Source organism: Pelodiscus sinensis, chromosome 2 (genome assembly GCF_052426305.1).
Source record: "Pelodiscus sinensis isolate ZL-2025 chromosome 2, ASM5242630v1, whole genome shotgun sequence".
Lineage (NCBI taxonomy): Eukaryota > Metazoa > Chordata > Testudines > Trionychidae > Pelodiscus > Pelodiscus sinensis.
The window spans coordinates 31,221,788-31,242,690 of record NC_143053.1 but is presented as its reverse complement, the minus strand read 5'-3'; the positions used below and the strand labels follow the sequence as shown (position 1 = coordinate 31,242,690).

At 45.9% G+C, this 20,903-nt stretch overlaps 1 protein-coding gene across 1 annotated transcript in view; it reads right to left on the bottom strand.

Annotated features, from left to right (window-relative positions):
* NUDCD1 (NudC domain containing 1) overlaps nt 1-20,896 on the bottom strand; it is a 136,667-nt gene extending 115,771 nt beyond the window's left edge. Inside the window, exon 1 of the mRNA XM_075920212.2 lies at nt 20,563-20,896. Coding sequence (XP_075776327.2) covers nt 20,563-20,797 — 235 coding nt within the window. The 5' untranslated portion in view covers nt 20,798-20,896. The remainder of the gene's footprint in view (nt 1-20,562) is intronic.
* Between the last annotated feature and the right edge of the window lie 7 nt (nt 20,897-20,903).

The following is a 20,903-nucleotide window of genomic DNA, read 5'->3' as shown; positions in this document are numbered from 1 at the left end:
AATTCCAGAAGTATGTCAATCAATCTATGAAGAACAGTTTAGGTATTAAAATGGAACAAGATCATCACCCTAGAAAAGGTCCAGCTACTTAAATGGTCAAAGTTTTACATTCTTGGGAGGTGGTACTCACAAAAAGCTTTAGAATGGACACTAATGGAAGTGGCAAAGGAAAGGATAGGTATGAACTGAATGGGGAGAAAAAAAATGAATCAATGTTAGGATCAAATCCATATTAATGGCCTAATGGTTAGTAATAAACAATTTTGTGTCCTTTTATTACATATTCACTCAGTATGGAAGAAATTAAACATGAGATGAACCAATATTTTAGTCCTCTTGTTTACCAGGAAATGGATTATAAATCACAATTTTAAAAAAAGTGTCAACATAAACTTCTATTATATAGCAGCCTATCTAATTAGCACAAACAAGCTTTCTCTCCCACAAGCTATATTTATTTATATAGATTAAATACACCAATATATCTATATTTATATAGATTAAATACACCAATATTATCTTGTAAGTATAGCTGGGCAATAAAGAAAACACACAGGACTACTAGGAAAGCTGCAATAACTCAGAGAGATGTACATAATAGTTCATTTCAGTGCATTGCTTAACATTTGTGGTGGTTCACGTGCTGCTTGTGCCATTTTCCAGCTTTTGTTTCCTAAATCAAGTTTCATCAAACATATCACATGCTTTTATTCTGATGAGGATCCTGAACGCTCAAGGGAGGAGACTATATATTTTTTGGTTTAAACAGCATTTAACAAAACAGGGGCTTGATCTTCACTGAACACTTTGGGTACTACTGTGAAACAAGTATCAAGCTACTACTTAGACCACTGTTTTTCACACATGGGACCCAGTGTTTTTCACACACGGTTTTCTTGGGACCCAGTTGGGAAAAATTGTTCATGCCCATGACCAAATAATTATATCTTTTTAGAGTCCTCCCCCATCTTCACAGAGCTCCCCAGTGGCTGCTGAGGAGCTCCCATCCCCACGGAGCTCCAGCTGCCAACTCAGTGCTGGATCTGTCCATGTCATTGATCATGTTCGTCATCAATACTCATGCTGCATCTCAGAGACAAAGTAGGGATGAGCAAAACACTCAGATGACTCCTCCATTCCTTCATTTCAGACTGACTCCAAAGGGTTGATGAGCAATTATTCCTCCACTTCTGGAACCTTCACTTGTGGAGTCCTGCAAGGCTCAATCCTTTCCTTCTACTCTATTCAACGCCTACATGACAGCTGAAGCAGAAAAGCCAATAGTACACAGAGAACACTTAGCTCTACATCAAATGCTAACATTAACTTTTACTATCTTGATGCTTAAGAGTCATGAGTATGCCAAATCATCAATATTTAGGCATGGAATGATTGAATTTTTAATTGAAGAACGTCAATTTCACCATACACAAACCAATGAAAAAATATTCCCACTGATAATTAACATATACAGTTATATAAAGAATGATTATTGAAAGCAGATTTAAGCAGGGATGGGCAATAATTTTTGATGGAGGACTACTCCAAAAATTCAGTATGTGATCACTTTTTTATTATTTTAATGGGTGGGGCATGTTCTGGGATGGAGCTTGGGATAGAAGATTGGAGGGGGGTGCAGAAAGGAGTTTGGGATAGAAGATTGGGATGCAGGAAAGGGTGCGGGGCAATGTTCCCTCTAATCTTTTTCATCCACGTGAGGAATTTTCCCATCCATGTGTGGAATGTATTTTTATATACATCAAGACATGTAGCAATGTGCACCACCAGTACAAACAACAAACTTAGGTGTGGGTGCTCTGCTATCTGCATCTGAATCTCACCTGCATGTCAGCACAAGCACAATTTTCTGGGATCACTAGTGTGGGGTCTGGAAGGGAATTTGGGTGACGGAAGGAGTTGTGACCTGGGTCAGAGGATCGGGGTGCATGACAGGTTGTGAAGTATGAGAAGACATTTGGGTGCAGGACAGGATTTTGACCAGAGGCAGGGATGCAGAGGATTTGGATTATGACCTGGAGCAGGGGTGCAGGAGCAGGGTGCAGAGGCTTTGAGCTGTGACTATGGATGTGAATCGTTTACTGGTAAGCATTGCTTACTGGTTATGGTTAACCGACGGGGGCTCGAGCAGCTCCCCCCCACACTCACTGGGGGTGAACAAGGTGATCTTTACTTCTATAGCAACTGTCCTCTGGGGGATATGGAGATGGGAGGACGAAAAGGCTGACAGAGCAAAGCACATGAGGCTGCTGGGGGTCACACAGACTGGGGTTCAGAAGGGCTAGTGGGGGTGAGACTTGGGCAGGGACCGAATGGAAGTGGCAGTGCAGGGGTACATGGGGACAAGGCAGATGTGTCTGATAAACTAAGAAAGGCTAAGATTCAGCCAGAGTCTGCAAGGGGAAGGCTAACCCTTTAATAATTTCTCCCCCAAAAAACCTGTTCCATACTTCTCCCAACAACACTTCTAATTTACTACCAAACTCATTTCCAGCACTTACTTCTCTCTCCCTCAGCTTCTCCATTACCCTGACTCCACAAAGCCTTTGCACTACTTCTAAAGTGTGCAGGAACTAGGTCTCTGTATTATAGTTAAAATGAATTACTCAAAGTTCTGTATTAGTATTCCTGGTAACATTCTATCTGTCAAAAAACCTTCCCTGAATATTTTTGTTGTCTTTATTGTTAAATACTTAATGGTGGTGATGTTCAAATAAATTACCAAAAATAATTGAAACTGGCATGATTATACTGGGTTCTTTTTGACAAATATGCAGAATTTTGCAGATTAGGGAACAGACTTCCTCAAGGAATAGTAATAAGTGTCCTTCAGATTATACCAAAAAGTTTTGCTTAAGAAACTCTTTGGCTTTATGTAAATGAAATGAAGCACGTTCTACAAATAAAAAGCAGCACATGCACAAATGCTATCTGCTGTCATTTTACAAAATGCTTTGGTAGTGTGGAAAGTTTTAGTATTTGTTTTTTGTTGTTGGTCGTAACATACTGCTATTTTTCTGTATTGATAGGGCATTGTGCTACAGGCAACATTTTTTTAAATGAAATCAGATAAAGGGCTGTCATTGTAAGCATTATTCAATAAATCAACAGGAAAAAAAGTCACAATCTTTTTCTAGATATTGTATTTTCCTTCATTCACCTAGGTTGAGAAAACTACTACAAGTTGCACCTCCCTTAATGGGGACTTTAGTGCAGCAACATTCGTGGTCCGTATGGACCCAGATGTTCCTGAACCACTGAGCCCAGGTATAGGGAGGTCTGGAGCAAGGCATGAGCACAGTGGGAGGGCTGGCAACTCAGCCAGGAGCCCCATGTCAGGAGATGGAAGGAGCAGGTGGCACAGCGGGGAGTTCTGGCCCTGAGGCTGGGCAGTAGCGTGGGCACAGCTCCAGCCCTGGCAGCCAGGGAGTTCAGGCCCCAGCAGCAGCCCCGGCCCCAGCAGTGGCCAGGGAGCTCCGGCCAGCAGTAGAGCTGGACTGGAGCCCTAGCCGAGGGGGCAGAATTTAGCATGGGTCATAAAGGAGGCACCTCCTCTGGTCCGGAAATCCCCTCATTTGGGACCAGTCAGGTCTTGAGGGTGCCAGACCAGAGAGGTCCAACCTGTAACTAAACCTTTTTAGAACTGTTTAACAACTTAATTTTGGACACAAAGTACTATGCACCCACATATTGCTATTCTTTGATTTGCAATGCCACCTAGTGGATAAAATCTGGTTCGTGTATGCTTATCAAAGCATTGGGGAAAAGACACACTAGAGAATTTATCTGCATAGCTCTCATCTGCTGTCCCAAGATATTAGGTGTGTCCTGGTTTTGTGGCCCTTCCTTCCGCTGAGGGAGTTTGAGACCTCTAAATTTCAGGAAGGCTTAAGACCACTCTTCTAGAATCTAAGTAGGCTAAATAATTACTATTTACTGACCCTACATATTTTCTAGGGACGTTAGCTATCAGTTATTTTAGTAATTGTATAGTCACAACAATTTTTAGTGGTTACACAGTTGCAGTGGGTCCCAGACCCACTTCTGGGGACCCCCATGCCACTCCATACTGTTCCCTCTGTATCAGAGGTAGCAGCACGGGAGGCGGCAGGCAGAGGTGGTCCGTGAAGGTAGCCAGTTTAAAAATCAACATAGGGCAGCAACCGTCCCTGTTCATAGGGGGCCCAAGCCGATATAGAGGCAGCAAGGGGTGTATGGGTGTGCACGCGCATGTAATCAGTGCATGTAATTATTTGGATTAACCAGTAAGTCCAGGTTAACCATTTAAAAAACTATACACTAACATCCCTAGTATTTTCCTGGACAATTATTTTTGTATTAAAACCTGCTTTAAAGAAACTAAACATAAATATTAAATTACAGTAAAACTCCGATGATCCAGCATCTGACGGTCCGGCACTCCTGATGGTCCGGCACCATCAGGATCCTGGAAGTGCTCCGGGCAGCTGGACCATTGGAGCTGCTCTGCCCCCAGCTTCCCCTATTCAGCCACTGCTAAAACTGACCAGAGGCTGAATCGGGGAAGCCAGAGGCAGAGCAGCTGGGGCGCTGCCAGGTAGGTCCCCTGGTGCTGCCCCTCGGGGCTACGGGACCAACCGGACATCACCCCAGATGTCCCCGAGTCAGCTGCTGCTGAAACTGACCAACGGCTGACTACAGGAAGCCCGAGGCAAAGCTGCTCTGTCCCGGGCTTCCTGGAGTCAGCCGCTGGTCAGTATCAGCAGCAGCTGACTTGGGGACACCTTGGGTAGAGCAGCTGCGGTGCTGCTGGGTTGGTCCAGTAGCGCCGAGGAGCGGCGCTGTGGGACCAACCCAGCAGCACCCCAGCTGCTCTGCCCCAGGCGTCCCCAAGAGCAGTTGGGGTGCTGCCGGGTTGGTCTCGCCACGCCAAGGGTCAGTGCTACCTGACCAACCCGGCAGCACTCCAGCTGCTCTGCCCCAGGCGTCACCGATTCAGCCGCTGCTGGTCAGTTTCAGCAGCGGCTGAATCAGGGACGCCTAGGGCAGTGCCGGACTATTGGAAGGGGGGGCTATGAAGGGTCTGGGGTGGCATCCCCCCTCATCCCAGACTCCTCATAGCTCCCCCTTCCGATAGTCCAGCATATTTGATAATCCGGCACCCCCTGGGTCCCAAAAGTGCTGGATTATCAGAAGTTTACTGTAATAACCATACCACTGGACTGTGGCAGCATGGAAAGACTACAAAGATTAAATTGCTACAACGAAAATGCCATTAAGGGAAATAGGCTTCTGTATACTTTTATTCATAAGTCACATATAAAACATTTAGTTGAAAACAAAATGTCATTTGAAAAATACATACTGACTGGTGAAGTATTTTTATTGGATTCAGTTATTTAAAAAAAGATATCAAACAAATGGGCTCTATTGTATAGTGCAGTAGTTCCTGACGTATTTTATACGTCCAGCAAACCCATTCAAAAACTTTTGGGGGACTGGTAATATTATATTTGCATATCTGCATATTCATTATTCATATAGCAAATTATTCATTATTCAAAATATTATTCAAATACTTGACTCTCACATTTACACTCACAGGGTAAATAAATGATGACTGGTCTCTTTTCCAACTTCTCTCAGGCCAACGTACACTGGCAAGTTACTGTGCAGTAAATCAGCTCCCAGTGCTGTAACTTCTGAGGCGTACATACTGGCAAGGCACTTAGTGTGCACTAACTCTGCAGTTGCTGCACGCTAGGTAAACCATCTCAACGAGAAGCGTAGAGCTTGCTGGGGAGCTAGTATGGACACTTGAATTGATTGCGGTGTCTTGACTGGCCTCCGGAAATGGCCCATAATCCATCCCTGAGTCGTGGAAAAGATGAAAGAGAACAGCCAGTAATGTTCCCGTATGAATCAGGGGTGGGAGGAAGTAGCTTCAGCCCCCACTCCACCCTCCCTAAAGCATGCCTAGGTGGTTGGAGATTCAGGGCTGGGACAATCCCAGAGGGAAGGAGTGCCCCCAACCAGCCCCTTTCATCTGCCTGTGTAGCCATGTAGTTAATGTAGCTTTATGCAAAGTAATGTGCCTCAGTGTGCTCTGCAGGGAGGAGGAGAAGGAAAGTGAAGCCAGGTATAGACACTAGAACTGGAAGCTAGGGTGGGAATCAGAGGTTAGGAGCACGTGAATCAGTAAAGTGGAAGGAGGGAAGGCTGAGATACACAGGGGCTACATCTAGACTGCCCCCTCTTGAGCAAGAAAATATGCAAATGAGGCAAAGCGATTAATATTGCCATGCCTCTTTTGCATACTTAATGAGCCGCCATTTTGCGCAAGGGGATTTTGTGCAAAAAGGAGACGTCTACACAGCTCCTTTTTGCGCAAAAACACCCTCTTGCGCAAAAGCCATTCTGCCGCTTTTTTCCCAAGAAAAACAGCTCTTGCGCAAGAAGGGGGTTTTGCACAAAAATTGAGGCTCATTAAGTATGCAAATGAGGCACAGCAATATTCACCACTTTGCCTCATTTGCATACTTTCTTACACAAGATGGGGCGGTCTAGACGTAGCCAGGCAGGGTTTGAGAATAGTATAAGAAGCCCAAGGAGTGGAGACTGGGACTAGCTAGGTGAAGAGAATGGGACATGGATGAGAAGCCTGAGGTAGAGAGAGAGAACTAGGGCAGGACAGTCTGTGCCCACTAGAAAACACTTCCTACCAGAGCAATGCTCCCTGTAAGCTATGTGTTTGTGCACCCACTCAGGAGAGATTAAAATGCTGCCCAGATGATTAGCAGAGTGCTCATAACTAGGTTTTTGTGTTTCTATTGGTAGGGCACATTCCTGCATACAAAAAGTTATTCCACACACGCATGGAAAAGATTAGAGGAAACATGGCTCCAAAGCCTGGATTTGAATCCAAGATTTGAGTATTGCAATTCTCTACTGACAGAAATTATCTATAAAACTAACTGGCAAAGCAGCCTATCGCACCTCTAGTGCTAGTCCACACTAAGAATGTTAAGGACTAATCGACCATGTGATAAGCAAATGCTTATCAGATAGTCAGTTGACTAGTCGATTCCCCCCCTTGCTGCCTCTATAAACAAGGGGTACTTCAAAGTGGCAGAGCCACACAGTTGAGCCCGTGATCAGCTGTGAGGCACTTCCGCTTTGAAATGCCAAGGCAGCGTTTTAAAGTGGCAGTGTTGCGTGGAGCACGGGATCAGCTGGGGACACCACGTGGCATTTCCACAGCGCAAATTGGCAGCACAACATAGAGCATGGGGTCAGCGGGAGGACTTTGAGTCCCTCGTTGACTCCGGGCTCCACGAGGGCGCTTCAGCTTTGAAACGCACTAGAGCCCCCGCTGGAGACTCTTGTACATTTCAAAGCTGGCATGCCCGTATGCAGCCCAGTGTCAGTGGGACTTCCCGCTGGCCCTGGGCTGCACGTGGAGTTCCACATTCCTTCTTTGAAATGTACAAGGCCCCAGCAAGGGCTCCTGTACATTTCAATGGAGGAATGCGGAGTGCCTATTGACTAGTCGAGTAGTCAATGGAAATTCCGTCAACTACTCGACTAGTAAATTAACCGATATTTAACATCCTTAGTCCGCAAAGAGAATGACAACCTACTTATGCTATTAGTTACTACGTTAGTTCAAATAGCAGCCTTCTCTGCAGCACATCTGAAGATTCCAAAAATGCTAACAAACCACATGTCAACCCATGTGATGGACTTTGTGCTTTCAGTTTACTTTAACTAGCTTACAAATTATGCACACAAAAAGATGTTAAAAGGACATCATTAGGGAATCCTTTGGGGGAAAAATTGTTTGTGACCATCAGAACGCACGCACGCACACGCACACCCTAAATAGAAGTTTTAACAGTTGTTGCAAGTTCATAATACGTCTAAAGACTTACATTCATGTGCCTATAAAAGAGATTACTTTCTTTGTCTTATCAAACTCCATTATTAAAGAAAAGCCCTGATGAACTTAAACAGTACTAACGTAACTGCTGAATAACTTCACAGCAATGTAAACTGATACTGCATTATAAGTATCTAATAAAAAATTAACATGAATATTACGATGGCACAGCCTCTACCAAATAAATTACCCTAAGGTTCAGTCTGCATGCTAAATGGGTCTTTAACTCAATTAAATTTCTGTTTTTCTTGCTTTAAATCATTGCTCTGGGGTGGGGCTGCAGATAAAGGGTTCAGTATGCAGGCTACCCCAGAGAGAGAGAGGACTACCGAATCCCATTCTCACTGCAGTAGCTTGGGGCAAGGTGAGAAACACCTCTCCAAGGCTGCTGCAGCTCCAACGGGCACAGCCAGAAGGGTGCATGTTCCCTAGCAGGGGCAGGTACAGGTTTGTTTACCCCCTGTGATCCCCAGCCAGAGTGAGGAATGAAGCAAACTGTGCAATTTTCCCTGGCCCTTTGACGAAAGGGAACAGCCAGTAATGTTCCCTTATGAGTCAGGGGAGGGAGGGAGAAACTTCAGCCCTCTACCCTCCATAAAGGGCGCCTAGTGGATGGGAGGCTCAGGGCGGGGATAATTCCAGAGGGAGGGAGTGCCCCCATCCAGCCCCTTTGACCTGCCTATGTAGCCATGTAGTTAAAATGTAGCTTTATGCAAAGTAATGTGCCTCAGTGTGCTCTGCCAGCCACCCTTTCTGAAAGCAGAAAGGATCTTTACTTTATCATTGGTAAAGGTGCACCAGCCAGAATATCATGTCTAATGCTGATTCCAAGGCAGGAATAGACCGTATGGTCACCATCCTGTTTCAGGCTTACAACAAACATCCTTCTTGAAACTGTAATTTGATGTCCTTGTTCAAATGAGCATATTGCTTCTCTACAACAAAGGTTACTTCTCTAAAAAAGAAATCAACTTTATTTTGTGTAAATGAGGAATGCACATGTAAGAGGTAAGTGAGAAAGCCATCACCAAACCAGATGTTTTAGGGCAGTGGTCACCAACCAGTAGATCAGGATCTACTGGTAGATCTTGGAACCTTTGACAGGTGATCCTGAAAGGTTTGGCCAAGAGGTTATCAAGTGCCAGCACTTCAGCTGCCCTCTCACCACTGCCATGCTGCTCCTGCCTTTTGCCAACGTTTCAAAGCTGGCATGCCTGTATGCAGACCGGTGTCAGTGGGACTTCCCGCTGGCCCTGGGCTGCACGTGGAGTTCCACATTCCTTCTTTGAAATGTACAAGAGCCCCAGCAAGGGCTCTGTACATTTCAATGGAGGAATGCGGAGTGCCTATTGACTAGTCAAGTAGTCAATGGAAATTCCGACAACTACTCGACTAGTAAATTAACCGATATTTAACATCCTTAGTCCGCAAAGAGAATGACAACCTACTTATGCTATTAGTTACTACGTTAGTTCAAATAGCAGCCTTCTCTGCAGCACATCTGAAGATTCCAAAAATGCTAACAAACCACATGTCAACCCATGTGATGGATTTTGTGCTTTCAGTTTACTTTAACTAGCTTACAAATTATGCACACAAAAAGATGTTAAAAGGACATCATTAGGGAATCCTTTGGGGGAAAAATTGTTTGTGACCGTGGGAGCCTCCTGCTTGCTGTGCAGGGGAAGAAGAGAAGGGGGGTACTGATATCAGGGTGCCCCTCCCTCTCTCCACCTGTACCCCATCTCCACAGAGCAGAGGGGGGCAGGGATGGGAAGAGTTTGCTGGCTGCTTTTAGGAGTGGTGCAGGGTCAGGGCAGGGGTGAGCCTGCCTTAGTCCCCTGCACCACCACTCAGAAGCCATCTGTGGTAAGCGGTGCCCAGCTGGAGCCTGCATTCCGAACCCAGGCCCCAATCCTGAATCCCTTCTGCACCCCAAATTCCTGCTCCCTGCCTGATAAAAGAGAGTGATGGGGGAGGGAGGATGGAGTGAGCAGGGGCAGGGCCTTAGAGAAGGGGCGGGGAAGAGGCAGGGCTGAGGTATTTGGGTTTGAGGTAGATCCTGGATTGCACTTACATTCAAAAAGTGATCTCATGTTTAAAAAGGTTGGAGACCACTGTTTTAGGGAGAAGCCCGGGACAAACATAAAGGCACCGAAGATTGCTGTATATCCCCATCAAGATGTAAGCAGTGGGCTGATTGATGGTTTTGAAAAGATATTTGTGATCAAAACCAGCATAGCATGGCAGAACAAAGAGGATAAGGAGCAAGAGAAACAACTGGAGATGATAAACATCCATAAGAAAAACAGCATGACAATACAAAACTTACTGATCCCAATGACGGAAAACTGCTATAAAAAGGAGCTGCTTTGCCATAATTTTGGGGGTACGTCCTTCCAAAGACTGGAACATTGGTCCAGATCGATTAAGCCCCCATTTCTCTTTTCGCGATCTATCTGGTTGGCCTTAGACCACGGACTGTTAAATATAACACTGATTGATGGGACAACGTGTGTGTGTGTGTACATGTCTGTCTGCCTGCGTAAGCATGTCAACTGCTTTGCCACTGTATTCTCAATAAACAAGGTGTATTGCTTTCCCCCCCATAAAGATCCCATGTGCTTCTTATAAGCATAACACCTGGTGATTCTGTCTCTTTTCTGTATAGTTTTACCAGAATAAGTCCCATTTTAGGCACATCCCCATTTTCCTGGCAAAACCAAACCTTACCTTGCTTTACGCGATAAGAGAAAGCTGGCTACCAAATTTGGTGGTCCTAGCTCTTACCATTTAGGACCATGGTCACCAACTAGTCAATTGTGATCGACTGGTTGATTGTGAGGGCATGGCCAGTCAATCAGGAGGTGTTCCCAGCCCCCTCTTGTTCCCCCCCCCCCCACTGAGGAGCCCACACTGGCGCTACAGCCTCCTGCGAAAATGGAGCTAGCTCCGGCTTCCTGTGGCATGGGGGGGGGGGGGGAAGGAAGTCCTGCAGCTACGTACCAGATCCAACTTCTCAGGAAGCATGCGCGCTGCTCCTCCCCTCCCCACAACAGGCGTGCTTCCTGAGAAGTTGGATCTGGCGTGCAGCTGCAGGACTTCCCCACCTCCATGCAGGCAGAAGGAAGGAAGGCAGGCAGCAGGGGAAGAAAGGGAAGACAAGAAAGCATGTACTCCTTCTCTGCCCACAACAGTGCGAGCGCTTTCTTGTCTTCCCTTCATTCCCTGTGCTCGAGGAAGGCAGAGGGAAGTGAGGTAGTTAAGATGGTGGCGCAGGATCCAGAGTGACTGGATTGTTAAAGGAGCTGCACATGCTCTTCATCCAGCGCTACCCACAGATCCTGCCTCAGAGATCTTCGTCCCTAGAGACCCACAGGTATCAGCTGAGCTGCCCCTATCCCCTCTTTCCTGGCCAGACCCCCACCAGCACCCTGTCCCCTAGCCAGACTCTATCCAGCACCCTGCTCCTGTCCCCACCCTCATAGGCAGACACCTACCCCCATCTTGCTCCTGTAACCTATTTTCCACTCAGATTCTGCACCCCCATCCCTATCCCACTCACTGGTAGACCTGATTTTTGGTCCCACCTCAGAGCGTAGAGGGGCCCACAAAATCCACTAACCCAAGATTAACCCAGAAGAGTTAATCTGGCCTGAGGCCCTGAACCTCAGTCCTACCTAGCCACCACTCCCCCCATGGGGCTAGAGTGCCAGAGGAGTGAGGGGTCTCAGTTGGGGCCATATCAGTGGGGCTTGGGGTGTTTTGGAGGGGGGTTTTTTTGCATGTCACTTGTGTGGTCTCGGACTGATTTTTCTGTGGATCAGTGGCCCCTTCCATAAATAAAGACAATGCTGAAACATTTTGTGTTGGTGTTGTGTGGTTCAGTTTTTAGATATGAGAGGAGCCAGTAAAATAGATAATATTGAAATCAGTGCTTGTGTATTTATTATGTCCAACAGGCATCTTTTTTATTTAAAAATGAAGCCTGGCCAACAAGCCCCAATTGGGGCCAAGCCCCCATCTGGCTGCAGTATCATAACACTCCTGCACCCCCCACAGAGCCCAACCCTGAGCCTATCATACACCTGAACCACCTACCCTGAGCCCCTCACATACCTAAACTCCTGCACCCCCACATTCCCAGTCTTCTGCCACAACACTCCTGCACCATCCACACACCACAAATCTGTGTCCTGAGCCCATCATATACCCAGCCTCCCTGCCCTGAGTCCCTCATACACTCCAATACAAACTCATGCACCCCACCTCCAAAAGCCTGTGGCTTGCTCAGCATTCAAAGCCTTCACCTCACCCTAACACTCTCCAGCCTGGAGCCCCCTCCCTGAGCCAGCATCCCCTTCTCCACCTCCTCCTGCACCCAAATTCCCTCCCAGAACTTGCACCTCTCACCCCTTCCCACACCCAAATCCCTCATTCCCACCCCAGAGCCCGCACCTGCTGTCTCAACCCAGTGAGAATGAGAAAGGGCTGGGGACAGCAAATGATAGAGAAAGGGGGAATGGAGAGGGCAGGGCCTCAAGGAAGGGGTGGAATCTTGGGGAAGGGATGGCGTAGATCTTGGCTTGCCCTGACATTTAAAAAGTGATCTTGGGTGTAAAAAGGTGGAGACCACTGATTTAGGAGTTCTTCAGACAGACACTCTTAAATATATAGTAGATAAGAGTAAGAATTCCAGATCAGACCACTGGTCTATGTAGTTCATTCTCCTGCTTTTGATTTGGGACAGCACACAGGCTTTAATGTATTTACATGAAAAAAAGTTCCCCACCTTTAAGGTTCTTTCTTTGATCTTATTACTGCCACCTTCCAAAAGTGCTGGAATGATAGAACAATGCAAATATCTCTGCATCCATCATCAGGAAGCCTTAACTATTACTACACTCCTAGGCTCCTCTAATACAGCATGTTAAACTCCATGAATCCACCTTGTGACTTCAGGAGAACTCCACATGTGCACAGGATTCATTCTCATAGTTCTTAGTGATGGATCAAAGCCACAGACTACAACTTCAAGACAGGATCTCTGACTTCCTACTGTACAGCACCCAGCATATCATTACTATACTATACTATACAGAAACCACTACGTAAGGCCATAGATTTCAGCTACTCCAAAACCATCAACTAAAAACTACTATACCTAATGTGCTTAATGGGCTGAATTCTAAATTTGCTTTCAAAATTAAAGCACTTAATGGTCCCAAGACATCTTATTTATGAAAAATTTACAAAACATTGAATCAATTATTTATTATTTAACTTACAAAGCTGATCAATAAGATGTCTTGCGCATGACATGATTAATTTTATATTACAAAGCATACCTTGAAACATGAAACAATACAGTGCATTATAACAATGCATATCAATTTTAATTAGAAAATAGAACTATCAGTCGAGTAAGCCATTTTTTCTGACCACACAACATTCAAATATTGAATTTCAGTGATAAAAGTTATACCTTGCTATATACAGGACTCAAGAGTATGTCTACACTGGAAAGATTTGGTGACGAAAGTGCTGTCAACATGCAAAAATCGCCAAAAGTGAAAAACGGTCAAACCTGTTTTTCTGCCACCCACTGTCAACATTTTATGGCCACATTGTTAGCACCTTGTCAACAGGCAAAGCAATGAAGGTAAGCATACCACAGTGCTTGGTGGAATCTTGAATCACTAAGTACTGTAGAATAGTGATAGAAATGTAGCCATGTTAGTCTGGGGTAGCTGAAGCAAAATGCAGGACAATGTAGCACTTTAAAGACTAACAAGATGGTTTATTAGATGATGAGCTTTCGTGGGCCAGACCCACTTCATTTGATCTGAGGAAGTGGGTCTGGCCCACGAAAGCTCATCATCTAATTAACCATCTTGTTAGTCTTTAAAGTGCTACATTGTTCTAAGTACTGTAGGAATGTGCAACACAGCATTATGCATTTTGGAAAATGTCCCACCGCTTTGCTTTCCAGCCCTCCCTGAACTTTTGGTTTAATCTCGCAGCTTTTGAATGAGTCCTTGTTGCAAACTAGCATCCGTTGTAATAAGTCATGGAACTCACAATTCTCTCCTATGTTGTGTTCAATGTGCTCAGGACCTCACACATTGTAGCAGAACTATTTACATAATTAATAGCAGAGGAGGAAGATTTGGATGCAGATGACAATGACAGCACCAAACTGGCATTGCATTGGACTGTCACAATCAGCTGTGCACCAGAGACCATTGCTTTTGGAATAGGGAAGTTAGCACTAAGTGGTGGTATCACATTCTCATACAGGTGCAGGATGAAGATCAGTTACTACAGAACTTTTGGATGCATAAAGCAATCTTCCGGGAGCTGCGTGCTGAGCTGACCTCTGCACTAAGGTGCAAGGACAATGCATGAGAGCTGCTGTCCTAGTAGAGAAGCATATTGCTATTGTTTTGTAGGCGCTAGTGACCCCCAATTACTACCATTCAATTGCAAATCAGTTTGGAATAGGGGAAGTACTTATGCAAGCGTGCAGGACAATAAATCACATTTTGCTGTGTAGGACTCAGACTCTGGGAAACATGGATGACATAGTGGATAGCTTTGCTGACTTGGGTTTTCCAAACAGCGGTGGGACAATAAACAGGATATATACCCCATTATAGCACCACCCTATTTTGCCTTAGTACATCAATTGTAAGGGGTACTTCTCCATGGTGCTTCAAATGCAAGTGGATCACCGTGGGTATTTCACAGACATAAATGTGGTAGTGATGTTAAAATGCATGTAACCCAGGCTCAGTGGTTAACCGTGTACACGTATACAGTCACATCCCTAAAATGTGGAGTGGTCTGGAAAGGTGTATGATAGATGCATTTTCACCTACAGTGGCCTGTTCAGAAAGCTGCACACTGGCATTTTTTTCCAGAACAGAAAATTACAACGGAGGGAAGTGGAAATGCCCATAGCGATCCTAAGTGATGCCACTTACCCCTTACAGCCCTGGCTCATGAAACTTTTCATGGGACTTCTGGACTGCAGTAAGCACCAGTTTAACAATAGGCTAAGCTGATGCTGCAATCTTGTTGAATTTGCCATTGGCAGATTGAGAGGGAAAGGGAGGTGTCTTTGTGGCAGGCTGGACCTTTTGGAGGATCATATCCCCAAAGTGGTGGCCACAAACTGTTGCTTACATAATTTATGTGAGAGTAAGGGTGAAGCATTTGGCTTAGGGCGGAACAACAGACAGTGCCTGGATGCACTGTTTGAAAAAAGACACTTTTTCAAAGTCTTTTTCAAAAAGACTCTGAGCAGAGTCCATAGAGTGGCCATTAATATCAGGGAAGTTCTGGGGAACTGTTTTGACAATGAGGGGCATTGACATTTGTGTGTGTTGGGATAACTTCCCTGCTTCATCCCCCAATTTTCCTGAGCAAGGCATTCCCATGAAACCCAAGGGATATTTCAGGATTCCACAGGGGCCAGAGTGATTGGTGTTGATTGTGTCACTCAAAATAAATTCATGGAAACCTGCATCAGGTTTGTTTTTATTGATGTCTTTCCAGGAGGATGTTTGGTGTTAAGGAATGTAAAGGTTATTGGAAAACCTCACAATGGTGTTAACATCCAGCTGAGGCCCATCTGCTTTCACAGGAAAGGGAGTGTGCTAGGAAAAAAAAATTACTTGATCGTGAACATGAATGTGTGGGCATAGAGGAAGGGTTGCTGGATAAGGAATTTTGCATGTGTGGCCATGAAGACTGATAAGTCATGAAGGTACTGTTGCTGTGAAAAGAGTTCTACATGTGTTGCCTCTAGTTGTGTTCATGCTGCATCTTGCTTGATGAGACACTTCAGCATCTCATTTTGGTCTTCACGAGCTTTATCATATGCTCAATGGTTTGTGTTCTCATGTCAATCTATGAGACTCTTCTTTGCTCCCTTTTTTTCTGTTTGTATTGCCGAGGGACGCAACATATCGTTAACCAGATCCTCCCTCATCTTCCGTATTTTTTTCCTTAGTTGATGGACTTCTGCAGATGAGCATGCCGACTTCAAGGTCTGGTCTGAAGAAGTAACCATTAATAATGGAGTGACTGTACTATTCAAGATTGTAACATTTCACCAACATGCTGAACAAAATGTACCACTTTTCTTGTTACCCTAGAGGCTAAAACGGATCTCTCCAGACCCTTTGACTATGGTCAATTTTAAAGGTGGGGGTAAAAGGAGTGTTGTGTATGGGTCCCCAAGAAAATATAGTCTGGACTTATGCAGCAGCTGCACATGGACACAATTTGTAATAATCCTACACTTCTTCACAGGCTGAGATAACCGTTAGCAACGATATGTCAGCCAAAGTAAACAGGTAAACTCGGGCTCAGCTTCTGCATGCAAACTTCTTATGCAGCTGCCTAGGGAGGAGCGGACACCATGTGATCTGTGTAGCATCAAAGATCAAGCTGCCCTCAACCCCCCTGTTTCTACCTTAGTTATGGCAGCACAGTATGAGGAATGGTTTGGGAGAGTGCCGTACCACGGCAGTGGTGAAACGGCAGCCGTCCCATAGAATTCCATGACAAAACTGGTAATTATACCAAGCAAAGCTTCGACAACACCTCCCAACAACATTCTACTGATATCTATGTGTACATCAATTCTGTTTGAACATAATGCAGACGTAGGTACGGCTTAGCTGTTTGCCCTGTGCTTCTCCCCCCCCACCTCAGCTGCAAAGACAATTTCCCAAGCTGCCCCCCATCCTACCCCTGCTGCAATACACAGCAATTTACTGTCCCTTGCTGCTGCCCCCCACTCCACTCCCACCCACCACAGTACACAGCAACTTGTCAGTCCACATTGCTACCATCCACCCTAACCTGCTGCAATACATAGAAACTAATTGCCCCTACCTGGCCCTCCCCACTAGAACTTACCATCCCGCATAACCTCTCGTTCTCCTCCCCAGGCTATACTAGAGCAACTTCCCGCTAGGGATGTAAAATCCTTTTTAATCAGTTAACTGGTTAAATGTTAGATTTAATAGGTTAATCAATTAAGTGGGAGACCATTCCAGCCCAGCTGGAGCAGCCCCCCCAGCCAGCAGGGCCAGGAGGCAGCCTCCTAGCCCAATGGTACAGTGACCTGGCCAGGCTGCAGCAGCTGCCGCCGCAGGATGATCCAGGCACCATTTAATTGTAACCCAGTAAGTATCACCCGGTAAGGGTGATGTTACCAGATAAGTGGTTATCCATTCACATCTCTACTTATCACGTCATGCTGCCAGCCCTCCACCTCCAGCCACACTAGAGCAACTTAACACCCCACATGGCCACCAACCAGACTACCCTCCCTCCCACCCCTGCCCACACAGCAATGTAGCCTGCCTCTCTTCCTCTGCTTCGTGGCTCTGTCTCTCTTCTGTTACTCCACGTACAGCTGCTGAGAATCCTCACAAATATCGGGACTTGAGAACAATTCCTCGTTGCCTGGCGCACTGGTTGTCAGTGGACTAATCCTAACCCCTTCATCCACTTCCAGCTGTTCATCAATAATTTCTGTCTCTGGGACAAGTGTTTTTGTTTCTGGTCTATGGAAGGTATCCACACTCTCCTTGGGTGTGGTTATGGGGTCCCCATCCAGGATTGCACCTAGTTCTTCATAAAAACACCATGTTGCACATGCAGCACCAGACCGGCTATTTGCCTCCTTTGCCTTCTGGTATGCCTGCCAGAGTACCTTTATCTTGGCTCCGCAGTGTAGTATGTCTCACTCAAACCTCTTCTCATATATGGTTCAAGAAATATGACTGTGTATGTCCCAGTTCCTACAAGTCACTCATAGCTGTGCCTGCACTGATTCTTCACCTCACACACTGATAAGATCCAAAAGCTCTGCATTGCTCCAAGCAGGGGAATGTTTGAGTGACACCCACCCCTACCTCTAATATCATCAATTCACAGACACTTACCTTCCTTCCTTCCCCCCCCCCCCGCATCCCCCTCCTGTTCTGCAATGTGATTTGTCCTTTTCATATTTGTTCATTTTTTTTAATTGTATCCTTTGGTATATATGGTTGTGACTACTTTCTTCCACTATTTGATCTGAGGAAGTGGGTCTGGCCCACGAAAGCTCATCATCTAATAAACCATCTTGTTAGTCTTTAAAGTGCTACATTGTCCTGCATTTTGCTTCAACTACCCCAGACTAACACGGCTACATTTCTATCACTACCCACCACTGGCTCACTGAGAAGATGCCATGAGGACCACTATACAACGAGCCAGACACCAGGAAATAGATTTTTTTTTAATTCCCAGGATTTGCAGTTGGGAGGGATGCATCTGTTTATCTGGCTGCAGAGCAGCAGAGTTCAAAGTACTGGCCACAGTGGCTAATTGGTCACTGAGGAAAACATGCTAGAGGTCAATAAACTCAACAAAAAACCTATTGTAGCATACACTACATGACTGGTTGACAATAAAGGGAAGGGAAGATAAAAACTTCCACCTCCACAGAAGAAGTTTGTGTCATCAAAACTGGGTGTAGTCACCTCTTGGAGAGTGCAGGGATGCTAATTTTTATGATTTGATCCCAACTCCCATAACATCCAATGTTTTTCTTAAAGCTCCATCTTATATCAACTTTACATGAAAATCTCAGTTTTCATTTTGAAAAAGGAGAAAGGATATCTCTAACAGCTGCAAAGACAAAGCTTTAAAATGTGCACTCTAAAGGCACAAAAAACTAAAAGGCTAATCAAAAGAACCCCCATTGTTTTACATCTCATGAATTTTTAAGCTAACCTTGTTACTTTGAGCTGTAGCTTATGAGTTATAAACACTTATGGTTAGCAATACTATGGTCTGCATACAGGCAATTCCCGTATCTCTGCTGTTTCTTGTAATTTTCCCAAGAAGCAAGAGTGAAAAGGCCCCAAAGCCAGTTTCAGAGCTTCTGTTCCCTGAGCAGCTTTGAAACTAATAAAGAACATGTAAATTTCACCTATGGCTGTTCATACATTTTTCAGGATTTGTCTACACTAAAAGGAAGATTGTCACTGCCACGATCCATCTTCCGGAGTTCGATTTAGCAAGTCTTAACTAAAGTGCCCCACTGGCACTCCTCCTTTTGCAAGGCGCAAGAGAAGCTAATGGGAGCATATTCTATGTAGCTAGAGTTGCGTACCTTAAGTTGAGTTGCCGGGTTTAGAGTAGACCTGGCCTTAGGCTACAACGACAGACACTAGAGTAAAACTTCTACCCACGAGAGTTTGGGAAAAGTCTCAGAATGGGAAGGAAGAAAATGGGCTGCTCTGCCTTTCCAAAAACCAGAAAAATCTGCAGGCTTGAAATTCATCAGGACACCTATTAAAAAGAGGTCGACATAAAAGATGGAATTGAAGGCTCACCTACAAGGACATCACTATATTACTGATGAAGGTGTATGAGGAGAGTGAGGCGTGTTAAAACGACAACTATGCGTTAATTAAATATTTTAAAGATCCAATGCTAAAATATAAAACCCTCAAAACCACTCAAAAGTTTTTCTTGAAGACTTACAGGGACTCTGGAGAAAGCGCAGGCCTACACTAGAGTCTGCTGCTCACATATATCAGTCAAGGATCCCAGCCCAGACTGACAAAGGCAACCTCTGTCTGTATTAGAAATGTTAAAATGCATTTAATTAACTATGTAACTGCTAAAAAAATGGTTACACGGTTACATGTGGGGTGACAGTCAGCTCCCTGGCAGGTGGTGTGTGCTGGGAGTCAGCTTAAGACGCCTCCCAAGGCACACCAGCTCCCACCTGCAGCCCCACTCCTGCGGAGCCAGCTACCACAGGAGTCTGCATGCACGTGTGAATATTAACTGATAAATCCAGAGTTACTGGTTAACTGTTTACATGGTTAAATTTACACATTCTTAGCCCATACTGCACACATGGCTCCAGGGCCTTGTCTATACTTACCCATTAATTAAGGCTCAGGAGAGTGATCTTCTGGCATTCGATTTAGCAAACCTAGTAAAGACTGGCTAACTTGAACGCTAAGGGTGCTCCTGTGAGGAGTAAGGCAAGTCGAGAGAAGCATTTCTCTCAGTGACCTCCCACTATGTGGACAGAGCCAAAGCTCGTATTAAGATAAGTCAACTCCTGCGAAGCAATTGACCTAGCGCGAGTTGCAAATCTTAATCTGAATTTATCCCTAGTGTAGACCAGAATGCACCAAAACCTGGAACAGTTACCAGTCAGGCTTGGCCTTGCACGGCAGGGGAGGGAATGTTGTTTCCCAATGATCCGGAGAATATTTACCCAGCCCTGTAGGGGAGCACAACCACAGCCTGCCAGGCACCTGGGGCTTGAATAATTTTACCCCACAGGGATGGGCAGCCGCCTCTGCCCGGAGGCCAGCAGCCGGGACATAGCAAAGCAACCCGCGGCGGAGAGGCTTCAGCCAAGCAAACACTAGCGACCTGGCCCTGGCAGCACCCACAAACCTGCCGCCCCGGGGCTCCCCGGCCACAAGCAGCCTCCCCCCCCCCCCGGAGCCCGAACAAACCCTTCCCGCGCGCCCCCCAAACGCTGCTGTCCCGCCGCGCCCCCGCCGCCACGTTTCCGCAACGCCCCTCACCCGAGTCCAGCCCCAGTTGGTAGCAGGCCAGCGGCTCCAGGGACAGCTTGTAGCCCTCGAACTTGGGATCCAAGAGCTGCCGGTTCACCCGCAGGGAGCAGTTGGCCGCCGCTTCCATCGCCGTCGCTCGCGCCGGGAGTTGCCGCCTAACGGCGAAAAGTTTGGAAGGAGGCTGTGAGGAAGCAGGGAGAAGCCACTGGAGAAGGTAACTAGCGTGCAGTCCGCGGAGCACCATGGGAATGGTAGTTTTAGGACTCTGGCCGCGAGGGGCTGCTCGGGCCAGTCGCCGAGCATGTTGGGAGTTGTATGCCGCACGGAGAGCGAGCCGCCTAGCGCCCCGA